At 32.6% G+C, this 23348-nt stretch overlaps 2 protein-coding genes across 10 annotated transcripts in view; both read left to right on the plus strand.

Moving 5' to 3' along the window:
- The window catches only part of LOC134855374 (cleavage and polyadenylation specificity factor subunit 2-like), a 372284-nt gene that overhangs the window by 248369 nt on the left and 100567 nt on the right, over window positions 1–23348 (plus strand). The gene's annotated exons all lie outside the window — the stretch shown is intronic.
- LOC134855263 (uncharacterized) lies at window positions 7806–22900 on the plus strand. Of its 9 annotated transcripts, none has more exons than XM_063871739.1 (5): window positions 7806–7853; window positions 11665–11941; window positions 15836–16005; window positions 16778–16901; window positions 22538–22900. In XM_063871739.1, exons 2-5 carry the CDS (start codon window positions 11740–11742, stop codon window positions 22630–22632), a joined length of 591 nt encoding a protein of 196 aa, XP_063727809.1. In that variant the 5' UTR covers window positions 7806–7853; window positions 11665–11739; the 3' UTR covers window positions 22633–22900. The 9 variants fall into 9 exon arrangements, with proteins under 9 accessions (XP_063727809.1, XP_063727805.1, XP_063727800.1 ...); XM_063871735.1 differs by having other exon boundaries at window positions 7835–7853; window positions 11556–11941; XM_063871730.1 differs by lacking the exon at window positions 7806–7853 and adding an exon at window positions 10827–10904 and having other exon boundaries at window positions 11315–11941.

Genomic DNA, 23348 nt, shown 5'->3' on the forward strand with positions numbered 1-23348 from the left:
CACAACTTAATGCCATTAGAGAAGCCCTTAATTTAAGAAATCCGCAAATTCTTGAAATTTTCTGCGCTATGAATCGGTACTATTTCCAATTTGTGAAGGGTTTTTACATAAAAGAGAAGGTCAGCTGTATGGACGACAAAGATTTTTTCCAATAAACTTATCTCCGCAATTAACAACTGAATCCGCGCATTTCACCGTTATCATTTTTTTGAACGAATCTAAGAAATACGCTCCTGTAGCAGTAGATTGTTTTTCGCGCTGGCAATGGTCTATAGTAGCAACCCATATGATAAACTTTTGAATTAGCCAAAAACTGAAATAGCAACCCACGGTGTGCCCCGGAAACTTCACGTGGATCAGCTTCATGTCACACGATGTACCGGAATTCTGTAATGGGGAGGGAATAGAAATCATAATGTCGCCTCTAAATGATTACCGAGAACACAAGAAAAAAATCAGAAATGCTTGGAGAAAATAATCGAAAGTGCCCTTGGCGCCTTCCGCTTCTCAAACAATGCTACTTCGAAAAGCTCGCCATTCGAGGCGCACCATGGTCGTAAAGCAAAACTGGTGCTGCAAAACCTAACAAAAAACCTTCCCTCCAAAAACGTAAACAGGTCACCAGTAATTAAAACAAACAATAATTGTTTAGATGATACAGATCCGAAATTGAAAGAACTTCCGCCGAAACCAACTGGAGCGTGTGCTCAGATCTGACTTATGACCTAAATCATCGAAACCATTCGAGAACATTGACGGATCAGCAGATCCTCAACTTGGAGGACGAACCAGACATATGAACGCCAAGAGTGAACACTGAGCAACCAGGATCCTCAGGATCTTTGTACCAGCTGACCCGGGAACGGAACCTAAAAAGTAATGTCCTAATAAAACCAATAGTGAAAAAACAGAGTGCTCATATACTTACATTAAGCAACGGCGTGTTGCAGCGAAGTCAAAGGGCAACGCCAAAAAACCCGAAAGAAAAATCCGTTGCCAACAAAATCCACAGCACGTGAAGAAACATAGCGTGGACAATGCGACTTCCTTCCGAATTGGAACTGAAATCAAGGAAGCGATCGGAATGACGTTTTGACCCGGACAGAGGTTCAAAGAGCGAGGACAGCGATTATGATTTTTCAATCATGTCTGCTAAACGGGCGCCGGGGATCGCTCAAACGACACGAACCAGCGGCGACTCATCGATATTGTTGAAGGGCAACCACCTTCTACCTTACTTAGGGGCAGAAAAGGGAAACAGAACGGCGACGTAGGAAACGAAAATACGGGTGAACCACAATTCGATACCGAACGCGACAATAATACAGCTCCGGCATGCGACCCCGGCGGAATCATCTGCTCCTCGGGAGGATCAGACATCGTTACCTGTGGAAGCGAAAATTAGATGACGGAAGGTAACTCTGGTTTCCTACAGTATTCAGGAGGACAACAGCAAACACGAAAGGGCTTCGCCATGCAGCGGACGCAAACTCACTGCTGTTATGAAAATGGGTGGTGTAATGACCAATTACATCACGAAAAAGGGAGATACAGATGTAACTCTCAAAGAATTAAATTGATAAAAGTAAGTTGTACAAAAATTTTTTCCAATTTTGTTACATAGGAATCAAAATTGAGCCGTAGACCCCTAATCTTCACTACTACTGAAGGTTTTTCAACATGAATTTTCTTGCGGGTAAAACATTTTAAAAATTGAACAACTACAGCTTACTCAAGAGCACAAAAATTTCCCTGAAACCTTTGCAATCAAACTATGCTCTGGTTTGTTCTGGTTTTGTAATTTGAAAGTAGTCTAAAATCTTAGAAAAAGGTTAAATTGAAACGATAATGTTTTATCTGAAAAGAAATGAAACGAACTGATGAATTTGTTTACTTCAGTTTGTTCAGTTAACATTTAACAGGTCGAAGTTGGGTTATGTTGCCAGGAATTGAGATAAAAGTTAGATGTAAGTTGACAGGAATTGAGATCGAAGTTGAAAATAAGTTGGCAGAAACTGATATCGAAATTGAGTGTTAATCGGTTAAAATTCACAAAATGCAAAGTTTATCCTCTAACTGATCGGTCAATTAATCTACAAGTTTATTAAACGGCGATATTGGCACAGGTGTTAACCAGCCTCCTGATACAAATCTAAATGAGTTTAGTTTATAGGTATACATCAAGGTGTTTATAAAAAAGGCACTGTTTTTTTGTAAAAACTACTTGCTTCCCGCAGTGACCAAAATGGATGAAAACCGATTATATACAGAAAAATCTACAGAAAAACGTAAGTACAAAACCGATTTATCTACAACTCTTTTTCGAACACTAAACGATTTTGTATAGATAGAATCCATTTTATTCCTCCAAAAATAAACGGATTCAATCGCCAAAATAATCAATTTTTCTATCCTTTGCAACTTGTATATAATCTGTAGATAATCTGCATATAATCAGTATGTACTTCTTATACAATAAAATCTGTAGACAATCCCTAGATAATCTGTAGATAATATGTAGATAATCTGTTGAAAATCTGTATATAATCTGTATGAAATTAATTATTTTACTTAAAACCATAGGGGTGATAACAATTTCAAATTTGTCAGTTCAAAATAAAAATTAACAAATTTTTCTGAACTCACTTGAGGAAACTTGGTTGCCGTAAACTACAAGTTTGAAGAGATCCCTCTAAGATTTTGCAATCTAGGCGTTTCCACCGTAAGAAAAGAAATTTTGTGCAAAACTTGTTTTTTTGCCATTTACAAGATCCACCTAATTAGCGCAACTTTCTGAGAAAAACATCAAAAAACATTTTAAAAAATTAACATAGATCAACTTACTTCTTGCTGCAATTTATTTACACAAAAAGTAATTTCAAATTTTTTAGAACAAACCTCACTACAAAAATTTCAATGAAAGCTTCGTTTTAATTTCAATTCAATATACTCATTCTATTTGATTGGCGCAAATGTTGAGAAAATTTGTGTATAATATGTATATAGTCTGTATATGATCTGTATATAATCAGTAGTTTTTCTATAGATAATCCATAGAAATTCTTAGATCATATGTAGACAATCTGTATATAATCTGTTCATAGTATGCATAAAATTTGATTCAGAAAAAAAAACAGTTTCAGAATGTTTTGGCTATGATTATTTATTGTAGATATACAGTATAAAACAATTGCAAAACAAAAAGCATTAATATCGATTATCAAAACTACATAATCGAAGTTTTACAATATAAAATTACAACCGATCTGAAATCTGTATTTTTTTTATAGAAAACACTTTTTATCCTTTTTTGTCAAAGCGGGTTCAGTCTAGTCCTTAGAAATTAACCGGTTTTCTTTAATAATGTGGAATTGATGTTTAAAAAGTATCATTGCCTATACTAGTATTTTCTGTTTCAAATTTGAGTCACATCTTTTTTTGCATACTTTCTAGGGTATAAATGCTCTTTCACAATTTCCTCGAACAAAAAATTTGACTATAATTTTGTGGCTATATTGAGTACAAACTTTAAATTTTCCTCATTTATGCCTTGATTTCTGTTAAAACCACATTTTTCCCTTTTTTCACGTTTTCCCGTGCTCACAAAATTTCAAAAAATAATTGAAGTTTGAGGTAAAATAAGTACCAGAAAGTGAACATCTTGCAATCCAGATACCAAAAAGTCTGGGTCTGGAAAAGAAAAGAATTCGCCTGAAACTTTTCCAGTGGCTATAGAAAAATAGTGGCGACTCTCATCAATTGGTCATCTTAATTAGAGTTCTGATCGCATATTTACAATTGGTTTCTCAATGCCTTGATTTCATTTTGTTCAATTTATAGCTTGAAACCCACATTCGATTTTTTAAACAAAAGCTGAATAAGGCTTCCAGCACCTAAAAAAACTTGAAACATTCAAAAATAGTCTTCTATGCTGTAATCAAAATTCAGCCAGAAATAAGGAAAGGTAAAGCAAGTAAAAAATTTTAACATTTAATATAAAATTATGAAAAAATAGAATTATGCTGTCTAATTTGACTAGTAATGTGTAATTTGTTTGAAATATTTATTTTAACAATTATTCATTTTCGAGAAACTCTACGAGATAAAAAAAGTTAGATGCAGAGGAAGATGTGGTACGTTGTTTTACCTTAGTAAAATATTAGTGTCAAATTTTCCTTGGAAAAGTTTCCTTTCAAAAAATGTTTGATTACTCTAGACGCATTTTATGCAAGACCAGCAAAAAAAATAATGGAGTGCATAAAGCGGTGCGGTGCTCGAATTTCATTGGACAACAATCAATCAGCAATTTTAGTGCAACATTATTGGGTCGTAACAGCTGAAGATCTGAACATTTTGAAACTCATTTGGGTCAACAAGGCTCTTGAAAATACAAAATGGCAAGTTTTTGAAAAAAAATGAATAGTTTTTTTTTCACTTTCGAGAAGCTCCAAGAGATATAAAAAAACCTAGATTCCTCAGCATCTAGTTTTTTCATGTCTTAGAGTTTCTCGAAAGTGAAAAATACTAAATTGCAAGTACTGATTAGTTCTATTAGCCGGACAAATTTTAGAAGAAGTAGAAAACAACTGATCTCATGGTACTCCTGCAGTTCCAGTGATCCTACAGAAGTATTGAAACCTAGAAAAACGAGGAGAATGATCACCAGGTTAAGATTTAGGGCTTCCACATACATACCCAGACAAAAATAGATACTATGTCAAACAGGTGTGTATTTTTGAACAATTTTCAAAATCTGTTTTCAAAGCAAAAAAAAAGAGTAAAAGATTGTAATTAGAAAATAATATGACTAGGGTGCAATCGGCCCCGAACAGTTCTTTCCTAAACTATTCGCAATTAAAGCAGACATATCTCAATCAATCTGCTAGTTTTTTCAGCCGACATTAAAGTACAAAAGAAGATAGATGATTTATGATTTTAGTGCAACACATTATTGAAGAAGGAAAAGCTTTCTCTATGAGGGGAAATGAAAAAAAAAAACAAGAAAACGGCCTCCGGGGAAAATCGAACAAATCTGGGGGTTGTTGAAACCAGCATATTATGGGCGGCAGGGAAATCAGCGGTAATAGTACCTGCAGAGAAGGCCGAGATCAAAAAGGATGAAAAAAGAGGAGTGGGAGCAGGAATGCAAAGACCGGCGGAAACGAACTCATCGGGCGGAAAGAAAAAAGCGCGGCAACCACGGAAACAGTGCCCGGTCTCTCATTCGAGCCAAGACTCACCAGACTCGGATGAGACAGCATCACAGAAGAGTTCCCGTAAACGTACTGCGGTTTCAAGTTTCGGAGTGGTTATGAAAGACATAATCACTCGAGAGGAGAGAATAAAATGGGAAGGAGTAAGGGACAACAATTGAGAAGGGAAGATAGTTGGGAAAAAACGATTCGTAGCTAAAAACACTAAAATTAAACTGACCGGGGAGAGGGTTGATAGACAGTCTAAAACTCAAATAGATTTACAGCTCCATAATTTTGAATAACGATTTGAATTTACTAAGCAGTTGGATATGTTACATGTTTATAGGTAGTACATCTTCAATTTGATACTGAATTTTGTTTATTGTCGCCCCTGAAGCTGTTTGTCACTTGATTTGTACCTGCCATTTTGCCATCCACTGTGACGAGTGCTGAAACAGTTGTGGTGTAAAGTTCTAAAAATTACAATTCGATCAATTTATTTTATTAAACTCACGTTTTGAATCCGGCGTTTTTGTCATTGCGCAGGAATGACAAGAAAAAACCTGTACAAGAAAATTGTACAAGAAAAAAAGCTGGGATTTAAGGCATTCTTGTAAAGTAATTGCACGGAGGCACCAATGCCGTAGGAGCATTGGATAACTCATTTTATCTGTTAAATAACAGCGAAACATGGATTCAACCCAAAATCAATTTATTTTACCTAAACGTTTACGGCAGCTCATTTGGAGACAGAACAAACCCTAGTTTCGATTTTGTACTCATGGCTGGGCAAGCTGGGGCAGGACAATCTACAGAACCTGAAGTCACCTTTGGTTACTGATTGAGGGTGCTGAATGCGTTGAAAGACTTTTTTAAAAAAGGAAGAAAAAGAAACGTTCAGTTCGAGACGTACCAACTATTGTCGACATGACGACGAAAGCAACGGAACGGATAATCATTGCAAATGTTTCAATCAGTTCTCAGCGGGTTGGCGGCACGGTGCAATCTGGTTATCCTGGAGCATATATTAAATTAGACGAAAATACCTTTAGGACCATTATCATATAATAACTGAAACTTTGAACCAAAAATTTTGTTTGACTTTTATCTGTTTTTTGTCTTCTATTTTTAGTTTTTTTTGGGTGATTAAATTTTTTTGATAATCTGTATATCAAAGGTTGTCTTGTTGTACATGTGTTGGAGTACAAAAATGACAACCAATCGAACGAGACAGTGTGTTAAAAAAGTTGGACCTGAGTTTTGGTACAAAAAATCGAAGACATTTTCTCTGAAAGCTTGCTTCAGGATACTTTTCAAAGTTTTTGTAACTAAAGTTCTGTATACTAAGTTATGAGACATTCAGAAGAAAAAAGGCGTTTTTTTAACAAAAACGTTTATACTTTTTTCAAGTATGTATTTTTTAAAATATCTTCTTCCATAACAAAAACTAAAATTAGAACAACATTTTGTTCTACGTCAACAGTAAAACGGTCTATGGGACTACCGTGCAAGTAGCACAAAATTTTCCGACCCTAACCTCAAAAGAAACAATGTCGTTTTTTTGGCATGTTGTGATAAAAGGAGCGAATCAAAAACACTGGATTCCAATAATAATAAGAAAACGTTACTCAACTAAAACTTAATTCTTACGTTTTAAAATAAGCTATTGTAAGCTTTTGAGCATCTACAATAAGACTGCTCGCTCGCTATATCCGCTCGAAAAAAGACGAACAATCAAAAAACTAAAACCAGTTTTTCTCGGCACTAGTAGAAAAAAAAGGTTAAATGTGCTTCAAATCACAACTGTAAGGGTTTTAATATGATATATCATTCAACCCTGTCTGTTGAATATTTGCGGTAGTTGATTTTGCGCGAAAAACAAAAGGTTGAAAGAGAAACTAAAAAACACCTGGATACAAAGTTTTTTTCCCATTTTCAATCGGAATGCCATCTGAAGCTGAATTGGTTTAGAGTTTGAGTAGTTTCAAGAAAAAAAAACCTTTCAGTCAACTCATAATCGGGGTCAATGTCCTACATGATAATTCTCTTTAATGAAATATTCTTCTTCTCTAAGACCACTAAAATCTTAAATTTTTTCCTCTCATGAGTTTCTATTGCTTAAGAAAAATGCAAGAAAAATGTTTTCGATTTTAATGTTCGTAGTCTGCAAGTTTTTTTTTCAAGAAAAACATATTTGTAATTTCGTATTTTGTTGTTGATTGCCTTTTTAAAGTTTATTATGGATGCTTAAAAATTTGAATATATTTAACATAATTATTTAACGAAACATAAAAACCTTCAATTTTCAGAGCTAAATCATTTTTGCCGATGCTTCAGCTTCTCTTTGAGTTAGAATAAAGTTTTTCACAACTCTTTTGTTTACTCTGAAACGCTGTTATATGCAAAATTTTTCGTTTTCTTCCCTCTCATTATCATTCCGTTATCCTCACCATAGTTATTGTTGTTTTTATTTGCCATTGAAAAAGCCGAAATCACAACTTATTGAACGAGTAATTATTCGTAAATACAGCTGAATTACAAATTTGAAACAAACAATGGACTTCATTTTCTAAAGAACGCCATGATATTGTTTGAACTATATTTAGTTTTTCAATTTCGATCAGGTCTTCGATATAGGAAATGCGGTCACTTTAAAAGGTTACTTTTTCCAGAGAAAAAAAACGTTACGAATTTTTATTGTGTTACTCCTTAGAAACTGAGCCAGTCAGTATTTTACAACCAACCCCTCCCCCCAGATACTGACTTGCATAAGACTATTTTGGGATAAAATAGTTTTTTTTCGAATTGAAGCCGCCAAAAACTACGTTATCATTTCCCAACTGACCTCCATAGACCGAAATTGATAATCTTACAATTCCCTAAATTAAAATTTTTAAAAAATACTAGTCATGCATACTAACTCCTACTTTTTGCTGAATTGCTGTCATCAAGTTTTCAAATAACTTTCTTCTTGTTTTGGCATGAAAATCAATGTATCGCAGAAAACAAAAAATCTTTTTGTCAAAAAAAAAAGAAATCATATAATTGTCATATATAGAAATTGCATGACTAACACAATTTTGAAGGCGACAGCAGATAATTTTCTAAGTAGTTTCAAAAGAGCACCAAAAACGTTTCGTTTTTCCAACTGCAAAAAGTTTTATGGCAGTCAAACAAACATTTTTCAAACAAAATAGTCCTGGACATTGTCCTGCATACAAAAGAAAGTTTTTTTTTCGTTTCTCTGAATCATTTTTTGTAAATGCTCAAAGATTTATTTCTTAAGATTGGCATGTTTTTGTATGCCTTGATCAAGCCTGACTAATTAAACATTCAATTTTTTAAAATGACCATTGTTTATTGATAAACAATATAAAAGTTCAATTTTTTAATATATCATATGTGTACGACAACTTTAAGACCATTCCTGTCGTGTCCAATGAATTGTAAATGTAAGACGGTCAATCCGTTGGTGACTCTGTTTTGAGGAAACTAAGTTCTATAACCAACTCGATTACCAACACTTCCCAAAAATTTTGAGAATAAAATTACTTTGAAAAACTCATTTTAATTTTGGTTTTTGGTGAAATGTTGTCAAACAATTTCAATATAGGAAAAATCAAAAAATCATAGATTTTTCATGCAATTTTTTGCGACTATGGAATTGTATGAAAATTGTATGTCTTCCATGAAAATTGTATGATTAGGACTTTTGGTCAACCCTGGTACTTTTTTCAAAAAGGTTTGAATAACTGTAATTTTGAAGCACTCTTTCAGAATAGAACTGTTCTTTAAAAGATTGCTCGGCCGCATATGATTACAAACTATTTTCATTTTGCTGAACTTTTGTGGAATTTGGCAATCAATTTGTTGTAGAAAAGATAGATTCTTGCTCCTGTGAGTTACAGTTATATCCACCTCGAATTTTTTTGGAAAATGTTATTTTCCCAAAATAGTTAATTTTTGATCCAAAATTTTTTAAAAGACGCCGAACATCAATCAAAAATTGAGGTTTCTCTGAGCCTTAACAAACCTCAATTATTATCACTTTTAGAGAATAAAAATGTTCGAAAACTTTGTTGCTTCAAATTTTTACTGTGCGCAAAATTTTTCAGCAACAAGCGCAACTTAAGGTTTGCGGTAAAAATCCGATAAAAATAATCGCATACCTTTACTTGCTAGTTCAAGCTAAATTTGCAATACAAGATTTATTTTTTCCATTAGAAAAGTTGTTTTAATGATGTTTAAATCTCTGATTGTGTCAATTATTTACATATAAACGTTACCACGTTCATTGCATTTACCCTAACTGAAATTCTAAAAATAAAACTGCACAAAATCTTAAAAAGCGCAAACTATTTTTGCTCAGTTTTAATTGGATCTCATCAAAGTATTTTTGGTCACAAAGACCTCATTTTTCAGGCTGATTTAGTTCTTCCCTTCCGATTGATTAATTTTTGTCACATCAATCACTCCACTTGATTTTTTACTTGAAGTCTTCGAATTTTAATTTGGCTCTATGAGACCTTGAAATTGTTTTCAACTCATCTAACTAAATTTTAATTTTTTTCGTTAACGGTAGTAATTGCGCAAAACTTCAAATGTCAAATTTATCAAGCATATAGAGAAAATTTTCGGAAATTGTTGATAAAAACAATGTAAGATTTCGTGGGAAATTCAGTTTTGATACTTTTTCGCTTTTATTTGTAAACGTGTACTTTTTTAATGCGGAATTTTTTTTTCGAGATACTATTTGTTAAAAAAAACTTATTATGAAAAAAATATTTGTACGTCTATTGCCTTCAAATCGGTGAAATAGTTTGATTTCAGGCATAAAGATTTCAGACAAGTTAGTTGGTCCAAATACTGGATTTTTTCCGCAAAATAAATCACTTCGAAATTTTTCCATTTTTCTTTCAGACTGCATCAATTCCCTAAAAAAGGAGAAGTTAGTTCAGGAGGGTCCATAAAATTTAGTCGGAGTGTTGAAAAACTTGCCCGAGGTATCACCAGTCGCTCTTTTGTTTAAAAGCTGAACTCTTTTTTTTTCACCTCTGCTCCGGTTGCAAATCGTATCAATAAGAGACTTTGAGCCGATTGTCAATCAAATCAGTTTCTGGATGATACATTGGACACTTTCAACAAAAAGATGATTATAAATTAATTTTACTTCTACTCTTTGTTTTTTTAAGTTATTTTAAGAAAACCTGAGCATTCGCAAGATTTTTGTATTTTGATTCGACGAAATGCATAGCTTTGCAATTATAAATCACGACAAATATTTTACTTATTGAGATGATATAAAAGTAACTTTCAGTCACTTGATTAAATACCAAACGAAAAGTTAAAAATATATATTTAGCTTTATCATTTAAGAGCTTGATGGGCGTTTATTGTTCTTTCTTATTTGAGTTGCTTTTTAATGACTGCATCTAAGTGTTTAGCAAGTGCTAACGAGTATAACAATTGTTTTCATTATTTCAGTTTTTAATAATTACCTCTTGATAAAAACATTTTCGAAACAAATTTGAGTAGAGTTGAAGAGACTTTCTTTATTTGCTTTTAACAATTTGAACACATACATTGTAACGCAGTACTCAAAGTATGTCTCCAAATATTGATTAGAGAACTTTGTCAGTCAAGTGTCGACTTCATTCCATATCAGTTCAATGAAATTTCCCTCATTCTCGAACTCTCATAAAATATCGGGTCAGGTTTTCAATTAACGCAAAAAAAGACATAAACTTTTTTCATTTCTAAATGAGTAGCTGGCCTTAAAAGGAAAAACTTGTCATTTTAGGTTCTAGTCCCCTGGGGTTGATTTGGAGAACCGTTTCTGATTTTATCAGTTTATTATCACTTTTTTCTCAATTTTTGCCCTTTTTTCAATACTGTGCAAATACTCTGTCTTTTTTCAGCAATTTTCTTTTCTTTAAAAACAACCGGTGGTTTTAAGTCTTTAATTTAAAAAATTTGTTGAAATTTATGATATATTTGACTGATTTTCAATTTGTTTTTGTTTTTCCAGGACACAAAGACTTGGGCTATTTTTGGACTTTTTGCCCCTGGTATAAATGTATCCCCCTCCCATCTGTCTCCACTCTTAAAACCCGATAAAGGAACATAACTTCGATTAACGTCAACTTATTTGTCTGATTTGCATTTTACCATTTGCGTTTACCATTTTTTCACTATTCCCAAATAAGAACTTGGAGTGTCAAAATGTTTAAAATAACAGTAGGAAAAAAGAGGCAAAATCAAGAAAATCCGGGGCTGAGTTTTAATTAAAGGAAGAGTATCTTTTAAGACATCTTGACAATTAAATAAATCCCTGGTAAGGAAACTTATGAACAACTTTAGGAACAACTTATAACAACTTATAACAACTTCCATCTATTATCGCTGAGTCCGAATTAGAGTTACTAGTCTCATTTTCAAATCTCTTTAATTCTTTTTAAAACTCTTGAAGGCTCCAGCTTAAGACATCTGAAGTCAAAACAAATTTGAAAATATCAACAACGAAGAAGACTTACTTTTGCCCAAAATGAAAACAAACTGGTCCGTTGAAAAAATCAACAACAATAACAAAAACATTATACTTGAAGTAGAGCAATCAAAAAACATTCGAAGATGCTTATTGCATCGAAGTTATCGCAAGTCGGTGATTTCAGTTTCGTCTTTGAAGTTAATTGTGCTTATTTTACTATTAACTGAAGCTATCGTTGATGCTCGGAACCTTAGATGGGGTAAGTACTGACTTTGCTATGCTATTTTTAATAATTTTACTGCTAAATTTGAAAGAAATAGATTTATTTAAAAATTTTTCGCGAAATTTGAAAAATTAATAATTTGAAGTGTAAATCCTTAGAGATAAATTTAAGAAACGCTTTTTTTATTCAACTCATTTTCCTTCCAACACACACTTAGATCTGGTAATGAATTCATCAAAAAAGAAGTTTTTATACCTATATCTAATCATAAAAATAGACAAAACCCTCTCAAAAGAAAAAAAATTAGGAAGATGGAATTCAAGTACAATAAGCTGACATATTTTGCTTTAGCTACCATGAGATGTCATTTGCTGATTTAAGTACCAATTGTAGTCAAATCTCTCTTAATTTATGGTAATTGCTTTAGTAAATTAGTTCTTCCAACAAAAGTTTGACCGATTTGCTATTCAAGGCAGCAGCAAGTATAGGTTAAAAAAATATAATAAAGAAAATATTAAAGACATGATAAAAATTCTTTGATTAAAAATTGCCATTTCAGACATGACTTTTGATCATTGATAATTAATTGATGACACATATATGAAAAAATTCAAATCAATGATGACTTGCTATTTTATATTTTTGTTATCACAGTTGTTTTAAATATTGAGCACTTTTATTTCAAAAAGAAATCTCGACCTGTGAGCTCTCTGCGCTAAAGAAGAGTTGCTAACAAAAAACAATGAATTATAGGTGAATTACTTTAAAACTTTAAAACGCTAGAGCTCCCGCAATATTAAGAAAATTGAAAAATATCAATACCAAACATTGTAAATAATTTTTGTTGCACTTTTTAAAATGTGCATAGTAATTAGAATTTTGTTCGAAAATTAACAACAACAAGCCTAAATTTTAGTTTCGTTTTTCTTCATGCATTTCAATTAACAAAAAAAATAACAACAAATCATTCCCGATTGATTGATGAAACATCGCTGAGCGGTTGATGAAACATCGCTTTATTAGGAACAAATTGATGAAATTATTGCTAAGTCATTAGTGTTCAACAAATTATCAACGATTCGTCAATAGATCATCGATGAATTATCGACGATTCATCGCTTAAAAGTTTATCAAAAAATCTTTGATGATTCATCGCTAACATATTGCTGAGCCAAGAACCAACAACAGTTTTTTAAGCAGTGTAACCCTTAAAATAAACACAAAATCAGTGATGAGTACCTCTGGACAATTGGGAAGGCGAATAGTTGTCATTACACGATTCAAAAAAAATCTTGCTCCTCTGCATTATTACAGTGCGCTCGAATAATTAAAACAGTGCGCGGCGTATAAAAATTTTAAGCAGAGTCACAAATAGGTATTCCTACTCGTTTCTTGTTAGTTATGTTGTTGAAGTCACTTGGAAGTTTACCAAGCCTGCTTGATGCAAAACATTGCTTATTGTTCCGACTTTCGATACAAAAGCAACGGAATATTTGTGCTCGGGGTGGGTTTTTTTCATCAGACAAAGTTTGACTTTTTAACTAGCCATTTTTGACGGATTTTTTTTTACATCTCTCGAAAGGTACGGTTGTCCTGAGCTTAAATTTGAAAAGAAATTTTTACTTGTGATCATTTTCCGTAAAGTTATGCGGGATTAAAGATTGCCATTTTGGCCAATATGAAACATTTAACGCGCGATATATCTCGCGCTATTAACGCGTAAGCGGAGACTTAATCCGTCGTAGAAATCGTTCCAAATTAGTTGAAGGAAGCTTATTTGCCATAATTGATGTGTTACTGGAACCGAATTTTGTCACTAATTACTTTATACGGCGTGTGGAGGGAAAATTAACAAAAAATTTTTCATTTCATTTTATTTTTTTTACAATTAATTTTTTCATGTTATTACTGCTTCATTGACATTAAGAGGCAGTCGGAATATTCAGGGCTTCGCTCTGATACGAGCAGTCTTGTTATTTTATAGCAGTTTTTAAACAAAACAAAAAATGGGAAAAATGTTGCACTTATAAAAAAAACACTACCGAAGATGCAGCATTCTTCTCAATTTTAACTCTGATAAATGAAAATCAAAACGAAACTTGTATTTCGGCTGTGTTTTCATTGATCATTCAGGTGCTACTCAATTCAGATGAACTCGCCATGACTACCAAAAAGCATCCCGAATTTACCAAAAATCCTTCTCATACAATTTTCAAAAATGGGCAAAAATGCTTATTATACAATTTCCTACAACTCCAGACGTACAGCAAACTTTGAAATTAGGCTATAAAATTTGAAGCCAAAAGTTTTACTTGTCGAAAATTGTTGCCTGATTTTTTTGGCTTATTTAAAAACATCTTATATTTAAGAACAATAAAATTTCAAATTTAGATTCGTATAACATGTTTAATGCAATTTTGTTTCTTTGGTATGAAAAATTACCCCGAAGACAAAATAATGAATTTTTGCCTGCCAAATTTTTTTCTCGAAAAACTCTAATTTGAAAATGAACGTGATTTTGCGACTAAAAACGGAGCAGAAATGTTTCATGTAAAAAAAATTACTTATCATACAGTTTTCATATATAGATATTGTATGATAAACATTTTTTCCATACTTTTTGTGTACGAAATTGTATAATTTGCTTTTTTTTAATGAACTGTGTGATAAACATTTTTGTGTATGGAGGTCAACTACAACTTGTATTCACATACGGACTGCTATATTTGATACTTTATTGGTCTTTTTACGAAATTTAATCTCCGAAAAACAGAAAAAATTAAACTTTGAGTTCAATTTTCTCTGAAATTTCCTTCAGCAAAATTGCTAAGTCCAAAGATTTGTGGTCTACAGCAATTGATTTTCTTGTTTTCTGCCACGAATTTCGTCAGCAGCAACAAACTGAGATAATTTGATATACGGATGTGTTGTTCGGTTTGGACAGTGATATTTGCCTAGTAACATTATTCAAACCATTAAAATTGGTGCAGTAAGGTTTCCGTTATACAGAGCTGATATAAATTATCCGGACAAAATGAATAAAAATTTGAAAAATTTAAACGCATCTTTCTCAAATTGGGTTGATTTTAGACAACAAAAAATGATGACTAACCTTGCTTAAAAATTTACCCGAAAGAAATGATGTTTTGCAAAATACGGGCCCAAAAAATTACCGCAAAAAGGATCGTTTTTGGCTTTGATCAGTCAATCAGAAAACACTCCAAAGCTAATTGATTGTTTACTGACAAAACTATATCACTGTTAGCCTCCTATGTAGGCCACCAAAAATTAAGGAGGGTATAATCTCCATCTTCATATTGTTAAATTGACGTTTTTGCCTATCAAACGAAAATAAAGTTGTTGATACAAAACTGACAAAATATACCTTTGTTAAGTTTTGGTGGGGTACATGAAAGCCCTGCAGTGATATAATTTTGTCATTAAATAAACAATTGGCTTTGGAGTATTTTCTGATTGACTAAACAAAGCCAAAAATTGTCGTTTTTATGGTATTTTTTGGATCCGAATTTCGCAACACAAATTGCATCATATTAATTCAGGTAATATTTTAAACAAGCTTTCTGTTTCCCCCTCAAAATAAGTAATCATTGGCTCCAAAAGCGCCTTTAGATATTGTTTAAAATTTTATAGCCAAACATGGATATCTCAAATTAGTACAAAGGGGGACTCTTTGGGTCGGCAGGGGGTCAAAACCATGGCGGCAAGCTACTCAAAACTACTCGTGCGCTGCAGCTTACTAAATGAACTCTTGTTAAAGAAAATCTGCGTTCAGTTAGTTTCAAATAACTGATCTTGATATTTGATATCCGGAAGCTCAAAAAACGGTAGCCTCGAGTTGGGGGGTGGGGGTGTTTTGTTTACCTAAGCCAACTTTTAAAACATTTTTCCAACTGTTTGTCTATGTTTCAGGAATGCGCGTGTCAACTAAGAGAAGTGTGGACAATTCAAGGAACATTCTCTTGTCAGCTCATCAGCCTCGGAGCAGAATATCACAAACCGAACATGCCCCCCTTCACTTGAGCAGAGAAGTCATACCAGACGGAGTTATGCTTCAGCTACGCACGCCGATGCATTACACAGTCACTGCTATAAAAAAATATATAAAAGTTCAAAATATTAACAACAAATGTTATAACAAAAAACGGGAAAATATTTCAATAAATATGATTCTGTAAAATTTTGCTGAAATTTTTAGATCAAGATGTTTTTCTTGTATTTTTTCATTTTTTTATAAAACAATCCTGAATTTCTTGAATACAGTGTTTTGTTTCCAAGAGTCTCTTCATTTTGATTTCAAAAAAAAAATCGAAAGTTTTTTCGACATTTTTTTTGGCCGTAAGACCATGTTTTGGCCAAAATTTCTGCGGCGCAGGCAAAACTTTTCGAAAAAACAGGCCAGAAAAGCGCTTTTAGGCACTTTTTGGAAAGTTTTGACAAAAAAATCTAATAATAAACGATCCCCCCCCCCCCTAAATCCGCCCCTACTCTGACCATCCAAAGGGTCCATTTCATGACACCCCTCTTTTGTTCATTGACCCTTTAAAGTTTTAAGGTACCTTTGGATCCCTTATAATTTTTTTTGAGAAGAGCCTTATAACCTCCAAAGCCCCCCTCCCCCCTTCCAATAGATAAGTTGATATCTTCCACACCAGCATTTAAATCAGATTAAATCTGCTGTAAGTAAAACACTCGATTCTGGCTGGCTGAAAACTCCCATTTAAAACAAGTAAACATCCTCACCCCCCTCCCCCCCCCCCCCCCAACTGCTCTTGGGGTAGGATGTTAGCGTGGTCCAAAAAGTATTCTAGAAGTATAGCACGGACTGTTTTGTTTTGTTTCTTTGCCAAAAAGGCAGAGGATTATGACGAAGAAAACTCTTTGAAGGACCTGATGACTGTCTTGTACGGGGACGAGGGGGATGATGACGAAGTCGTGGAGGAAGCCAGAAGTTTCACCAACAATTTCTCAAAGAGCAGTAAGTTATTCCGTAGTTGAGTTAGGCCAGATTAGACTGGAAGACAAACCCTTACACAACAGGGTTACCCAATTTGAGAAACCATGTGTCGCAAAAAGCGGTTACATTGAAGTTAATGAAGATTGCCGTTGTATGAAACCGTTGCAATGACCCATTTTCCATGAATGTCCATCACATCATTTTACATTTTAATCATGAAAATATCTTCGATAGACGTCAAAACAAGTTCGTTTCATAAAAAAAGGTTAACCGACATAAGTGATTCTTATGAGTGATTAAGTTTTTCAGCATAAATGAAATAACGTATGGGTTCTGCACGACCAAATAAAGTGATGCGTAAGAACTTTCAGCTTAATTATACAAACATTTGTATGAATGATATCTCCAGCCGTGCTTCAAAAAATGCGCTAAGTTTCTTTAGAAATGTTGTTACAAACCATTAGCCTTGAGTGTATCTACAATAAATTGATAGATCTGATACCAATAAGTATGCTCCCACGAAATAAATATGCTCTATGCTCCCACAAGACTGCTCCCACGATTGTTCCGATCGCCCTTTAAGATATCGGCAGTTTTTTCTAAATAAAAAAATCGGTAAAGGGCGCAGCGCGCATGAGTTTTTCATATCGGCCAAATTAGCAGTTTTAAACCCGTATAGTTTACACAAATAATCTTTCGGTGAAAAAAAAAATCATAAAAACATAAAAACTCCGCAAAAACCTTCGAAACGCAAACCAAAAAGTAATGTTAGAAACCATTCATGAGCTCAATTTTTCCTTATATTCCCCACTTGCTTATCAAAAAGTAAAAAGTGATCATTTTTTGCTTGGTGCCTTATTTAAAAAAAGCTTGAATTAAAGCCATTAGGAAAGAATTGTCCATCTTGCTCCGATTTACTAGGGCGAATTGCATAATTACCCTACTTAGCAATTTTTGAACAAGAAAAAAATTAAAACAACAATTTGAGGGCCTCGAAAAAAGTCTGCAAATGTGTGTCTTTTAATGAATCGTCTTGCTGTTTTTCAAGCTAATGCAAAAAATACTTCTTGCACTTTTAAAAATAACTTTGTCTTATACCTATTTCAGTTGGAAATATATAATTGAACAAAATGGGGTTATGATACAAAATCTATTAGAATAATTTTATGCACATAAAAAGAATTGATTAAGAGCAGGGGAAACCTTATAGGGACACTTTTTTGAAGATGTCTCCAAATAATCTTTAATACGCCCGCGAATGTAGAATTATTGATGCATGCACGTTAAAAATTGAATTCAGATTTCCGCAGATAAATTGAAACCACCAGATGTCATCATTTAAAAAACCAGACTACATGTATCAGAGGAGAAGCATAAAAGGCAAGAATGTCAATTATGGCCTAGCTGAAATTTTGAGCATTTTTTTTAAAGAAAAAAACGTTGTTAATATGATTTTTTTTTTAAAATCAATGTGCAAAAGTACTACAAAAAAAAACAAACTAACGGCTAATTCGAACAACAAAGACTAAATCGAAAAAAGTAAAGTACTATTATTTGGATCACTTTATTAGTTTAAAATCAATTTGGAATGGTTACTGAGACAGATTTGTTCACCGCTTATCAGAACGTAATATGTCACGCATTAAAAATTCTATGTCAAATAGGCCCAAACACCGATTTTCAATCCATTTTCAACTTTACAAAAAATAAATACTCAACTAAAACATCGTCACAATTTTAAGCTTAGTTCAGCGATGTCTTTTGGTCTTAATAAACGCCCGTCAAATATTGCCATCGGAACTCTATAAATAGAAGCAGACATTGATTCACAAGAGTGAAAACAATTGAATTCAAAAGTAGGGTTTGAACAGGCATTCACTACTTTATATTTCACTAATTGTGCTAATAAAGATGCTTGGTCTGGGTTGAATTTGCCCATTACGATTTTTTTATACTTTCTAAAGCTCATAATAAGAAAAATCTGCAGATTTTAATGAAACAAGAGTTCAAAATTTGCCGCTCATTAATTATCATTCGACTTTCACGGATTCCAATTAAAAGTGTTTCATCTATAAACTTACTACCTCAGTTGAAAAAAAAATCAAAAACCTGCGAGTTTGAAAAAAAACTGCTGTTGATAAAATTAACTCTGAGCAGTTTCGACTTGAAAAAGCTCTTCATAATGTGGTGAAAATTAAGCTAACAATTAAAAACCCGGCGTTATCTCTTTCGAAGGAAAAATCTGATTGCCAATTTACGTTTTTAATCTAGATTGAGATTCCTTAGGACAACAAATCACGATTGACTCCTGTTTTTTAATGAAATCGATTTGCATATCATGCTCAAAACATGCTCATCATATATTTTTCAACTCGAACAAAACAAATTGGTGGCAGTTTTGGTTATATGAGAATAACTTTGGAGCAAAAAACTCTCGAAGAAAAAAATCTTTATGCATCATTTCATAAATTGTATGATACGCTAATTTCCATAGAAAAAATACAAATCCCTTTTTAATCCCTGTTTTGCCTTTTTTTGGTTGCAAATTTACCTCTGTCCTTGAAAATACATTTTACCAAAAAAAAATGTTTTACTTTGTGTCTATAACGTATTCCAGGTTGAGTTTTCCATCCGAATAAAATTCCAAAAATCACAATCAAATAATTTTTAATAAACGCATTAATTTTTTTATATTTGGATTTACAAAGATAAACATATATATTTATTTGAAAAAAAGGCCTCTTTTCTTAATCACCGAAACTTGAAAATGAAAAATTTCTAGCCGTATACAATTTACGTTTTTGATAGTTCTCTTAAGTACGTTTGTTAAGCTCTGTGTGAAATTCTTGACATTAGCTTACATGCAAGTATTATCACATGCAGCCCGGGGTGACCGCCATAGACCGAAAATGCTAGTCATACAAATTTCATACTTTTTTGCAAAATCAATTTAATCGAATTTCAAAGGTATTTTATAGCTGTTTTGGTATCGAAATTGGTATCTCTTCATAAAAAAAGGAAAAAAATGGTATGAAAAAAAATGCTAGTCATACAATTTCCATATATGGAAATTGTATGATTAGCATTTTAAAAAAAATATGAAAAAAAGCTTTGAACAATCAATTCAACTGCTGGCAAAACATTTAAGCGTTTTTTGGGCTGCTACAACTGAAAACTTTGACTTTTTTTTGTTTTTGTTTTCTGAAAAATAACACTAGTCATACAATTTCCATATTTGGAAATTGTATGACTAGCATTTTTTTGATGGCGACGAAGTGTTTTTGAAATTGCCCCCAAAAATGTTTTTGTGTTTTTTTTTCAATCGCAAACTGATTTTCGTATTCAAACAAACATTTTTTGAAAAAAAGAATTTTGCGTGCAAAATTTAATTTTTGTGTGTATAACGTAGTCCTGGATATACTAATATTGAGTTTTTTTTTCAGTTTCTCTTCATAACTTTTTTCAAAAACGCTTAAAACTCCTCTTTCTTTTGTATGACATGTTTTTGTATGCCTTGATCAATGTCTGGTATTTAAAAAAAATTCAAAATTTAGAAATAATCATCTTTAAAAAATTATTGCTAAAATTTAGAAGTTCATTACTAGCGTTTATTTGTGTGAGACAGAAGTAACAAGTATTAGGCTGGTCCCAATACATTTTTTATGCGAGACAGTCAAACCTTTGGTTACTACGTTTGAGTAATCACGGTTCATGTCGTTTGTGTTTGGTTACGAACACAACCAAAAAATGTTGAGAAATTAAAATGTAAAAAATCAAAACTTTTGGTTGATGGAAAAATGCTAGTCATACAATTTCCATATCTGAAAAAATATTAATCATAGACCTTTCATGCAACTTTCTGTACGTATGGAATTGTATGGAAAGTGTATGACTAGCATTTTTCTATATATGGAAATGGTATGACTAGTACTTTGGTCATCCCGGGAGGTTATTTTATGGCAGAATATCATTAGTTATTGTGATTCGGATGTAAGACAAAGTTAAAGTTTTAAGACAAAAGAAAGGTCAAACAGCTTGTCATACAATTTAACAGTCTGGAAAAATGCATGTCATAAAATGTCATAAAAGAAAAAATTGCGAATTTTAATTTCATAAAATCTTTGTTGTAAGAAATATGGCAAAAAGATGGTTATTTAATTCCAAATTTTGGCAAAAGTTGCTTATAATAAAATTTCATGGTAGCATAGTTTAAAATCTTCATAGGTTGTCATGATTTTTTTGGTCTATGTAATAGTATGAAATATTATGATGAGCAGTTTTTTGCAACCGAGGAGGTTCAAGGAGGCTCAACAATGTGCAAATTACACAAGGTGCATCTATACAAATCTTAGTACTATATGCATACCCGGGATTATCAACTAAGATCGAAGTTGCTAGACCTACCATGTCACGCATATAGCTTTATTCTGCAAGGTTAATGGATCTTTTTATAATATCATTATCACTGGCGCACGCTTGATACACAGTAGGGTTATGCAGAAAAATAAAGAAAACGATCCCAGAAAAAATCTCATCAGAAACGTTAAGAACATGCTACAATAAAAATTATTTTAGATAAAAAGAAGCTCGAAAATTTTTTCATATCAATTTTGCCATTTTAATCATTTACTCTAATTCAGTAAGTGTCACAATAGCGAAGCGCTGTTTGGGTTGAGTTGTTTTTTAAAACAAAAAGTTTAGAATTTTTTCTTTTCTGTGAAAGTGTTTTAGATTCTCTGTTTGGAACAAAAAACTGTTTATCCTACAGTTTTAATACAAAAAGTGTTTGGGAAATTGAGTTGAAAGTTTCTCAATAACTGTTTTATCACAATTACTGTTTTATCACAATTTTCCAAATATCGCACAATTACTTCTGTTCTCTAACATTCATTTTACCAATCTTTTTGCAAGCGAATTTCTTTTGCTTTTCGTTTTTGATTGTTATTATGAAACCAAAATCAGTTTAAAAATTATGATACTATGTTCAACTTATACCTAAAAAAAACGTACTTCTATGTGGTAATGATACCACCATTCATTTACATGGCAAACTAGCAAAATCATTTTATCTGTGTTTTGTTTTCACTATATCATTTTTCTTGGGTGAGATCTTTTTGAGTTTTAATTCATGAAAACAAAACTTCTTTTCATAAAATTTTCTTATGTGAAAAAAGAGGCAACCGATCGAAGAAATGGACAAAGTTGAAATTTTCTTATTTTCTATTTTGGCCTAACAAAAACTGGTTTGTGTCAAGCTTCAAAAACAACGTTTTTACCCGAGTTTGTTAGACGCAAAATTGCAAACTACGTTTTGCTGAGTTGACATTTTTGGAATAGAATTGTTTTAGCCAATTCTGGTTTCGGTCATTCATGCCAAGTCATTATGTCGGCCTGCGAGAAAATTGAGATCCAGAATTGAAAAATTGTGGCTTACACTTGCTCGGCTAAATAAATGTGATTTATTTTTTTTTTAGTTTATGCAATCCCTTACTCTGCAAAATTGCTTGCCCTACCATTTTACGGTCTGAAGAAAACTTCATTTTGCTTTATTTCAATTGCTTTTTTAAATTGATACAACTTCTTTGCTCCAGTTTCTTTAAGAATAAAAAGACCAAATTTCACCAATCAGAATCACTAAAATATTTATTATGTTTTAGCCCGTGCTATTATGTCGACAAGCACAAATCGTCACAAGTCAGAAGATCGTCTGAAAACAAACTCTTTCAACGGCCAAGCAAAACTGTTCACATAAAATTGGTGTGAAGAGTTGAGAGCTCAAAATGATTCAAACACTAACAACACGTCAATTTTTGAGAGTTGAAATAAAACTAATTTGAATCATTTTGAGTTCTCCCAAATTACACCTAGAAAAATTGCTGCAAAAAGTATTGAGGAAAAAAACCGTCATACCGTTGCAGATCTTAAGATAATCTTGATTCTAAAGCTCTGATTCTCGTCAAGTTACATGTTAAATGATGAAGCAAAAGCATTGTCAAAATTTAAGAGTGTGGAATTTACATTTTGCCAGGTAACTTTCTGATGAAACCCGCACTAGAGCTTAATGAATAAGAATTTTTTGTATCTGAATTTCTTGTTCAGTCTCTATAAAAGTCCAAAACATTCAATTATAATCAAATAAAAAAAATAAGATGAAATGCGAATCACAACACTTACATTTTTTCAAATAAAATCCATGTTTAATCAAATATTATAATCAAATACAACAGATTATGATATTTTTTAATCTAAACTTGATTTGAAATTTAGCAAATTGTTTCCTTCCATCATATGAGCCCCATTTAAACGCCCCAGGGTTTGCGCAAAGCCTTAGTTTTTTTGAAAACCCTATGAAGTATATAAGAAAAAAAAATTCACTTGAATTACATTACTTAAAAAGTTCTCTTACTATCAATTATCGGATTTTGTTAAGACTAAAACTGTACGACTCATTTTGTTCTGTCCTTTATT

This window comes from Symsagittifera roscoffensis, chromosome 10 (assembly GCF_963678635.1).
Source record: "Symsagittifera roscoffensis chromosome 10, txSymRosc1.1, whole genome shotgun sequence".
Classification (NCBI taxonomy): domain Eukaryota; kingdom Metazoa; phylum Xenacoelomorpha; order Acoela; family Convolutidae; genus Symsagittifera; species Symsagittifera roscoffensis.

What these genes read in the sequence shown, in the direction of transcription:
- LOC134855263 (XM_063871739.1), top strand. Translation starts at nt 11,740, where the DNA reads ATGAAAACAAACTGGTCCGTTGAAAAAATCAACAACAATAACAAAAAC. An exon ending in GCACGCCGATGCATTACACA is followed by an intron (nt 16,006 to 16,777) that starts GTCACTGCTATA and finishes TTTGCCAAAAAG; the next exon opens with GCAGAGGATTATGACGAAGA. An exon ending in CAACAATTTCTCAAAGAGCA is followed by an intron (nt 16,902 to 22,537) that starts GTAAGTTATTCC and finishes ATTATGTTTTAG; the next exon opens with CCCGTGCTATTATGTCGACA.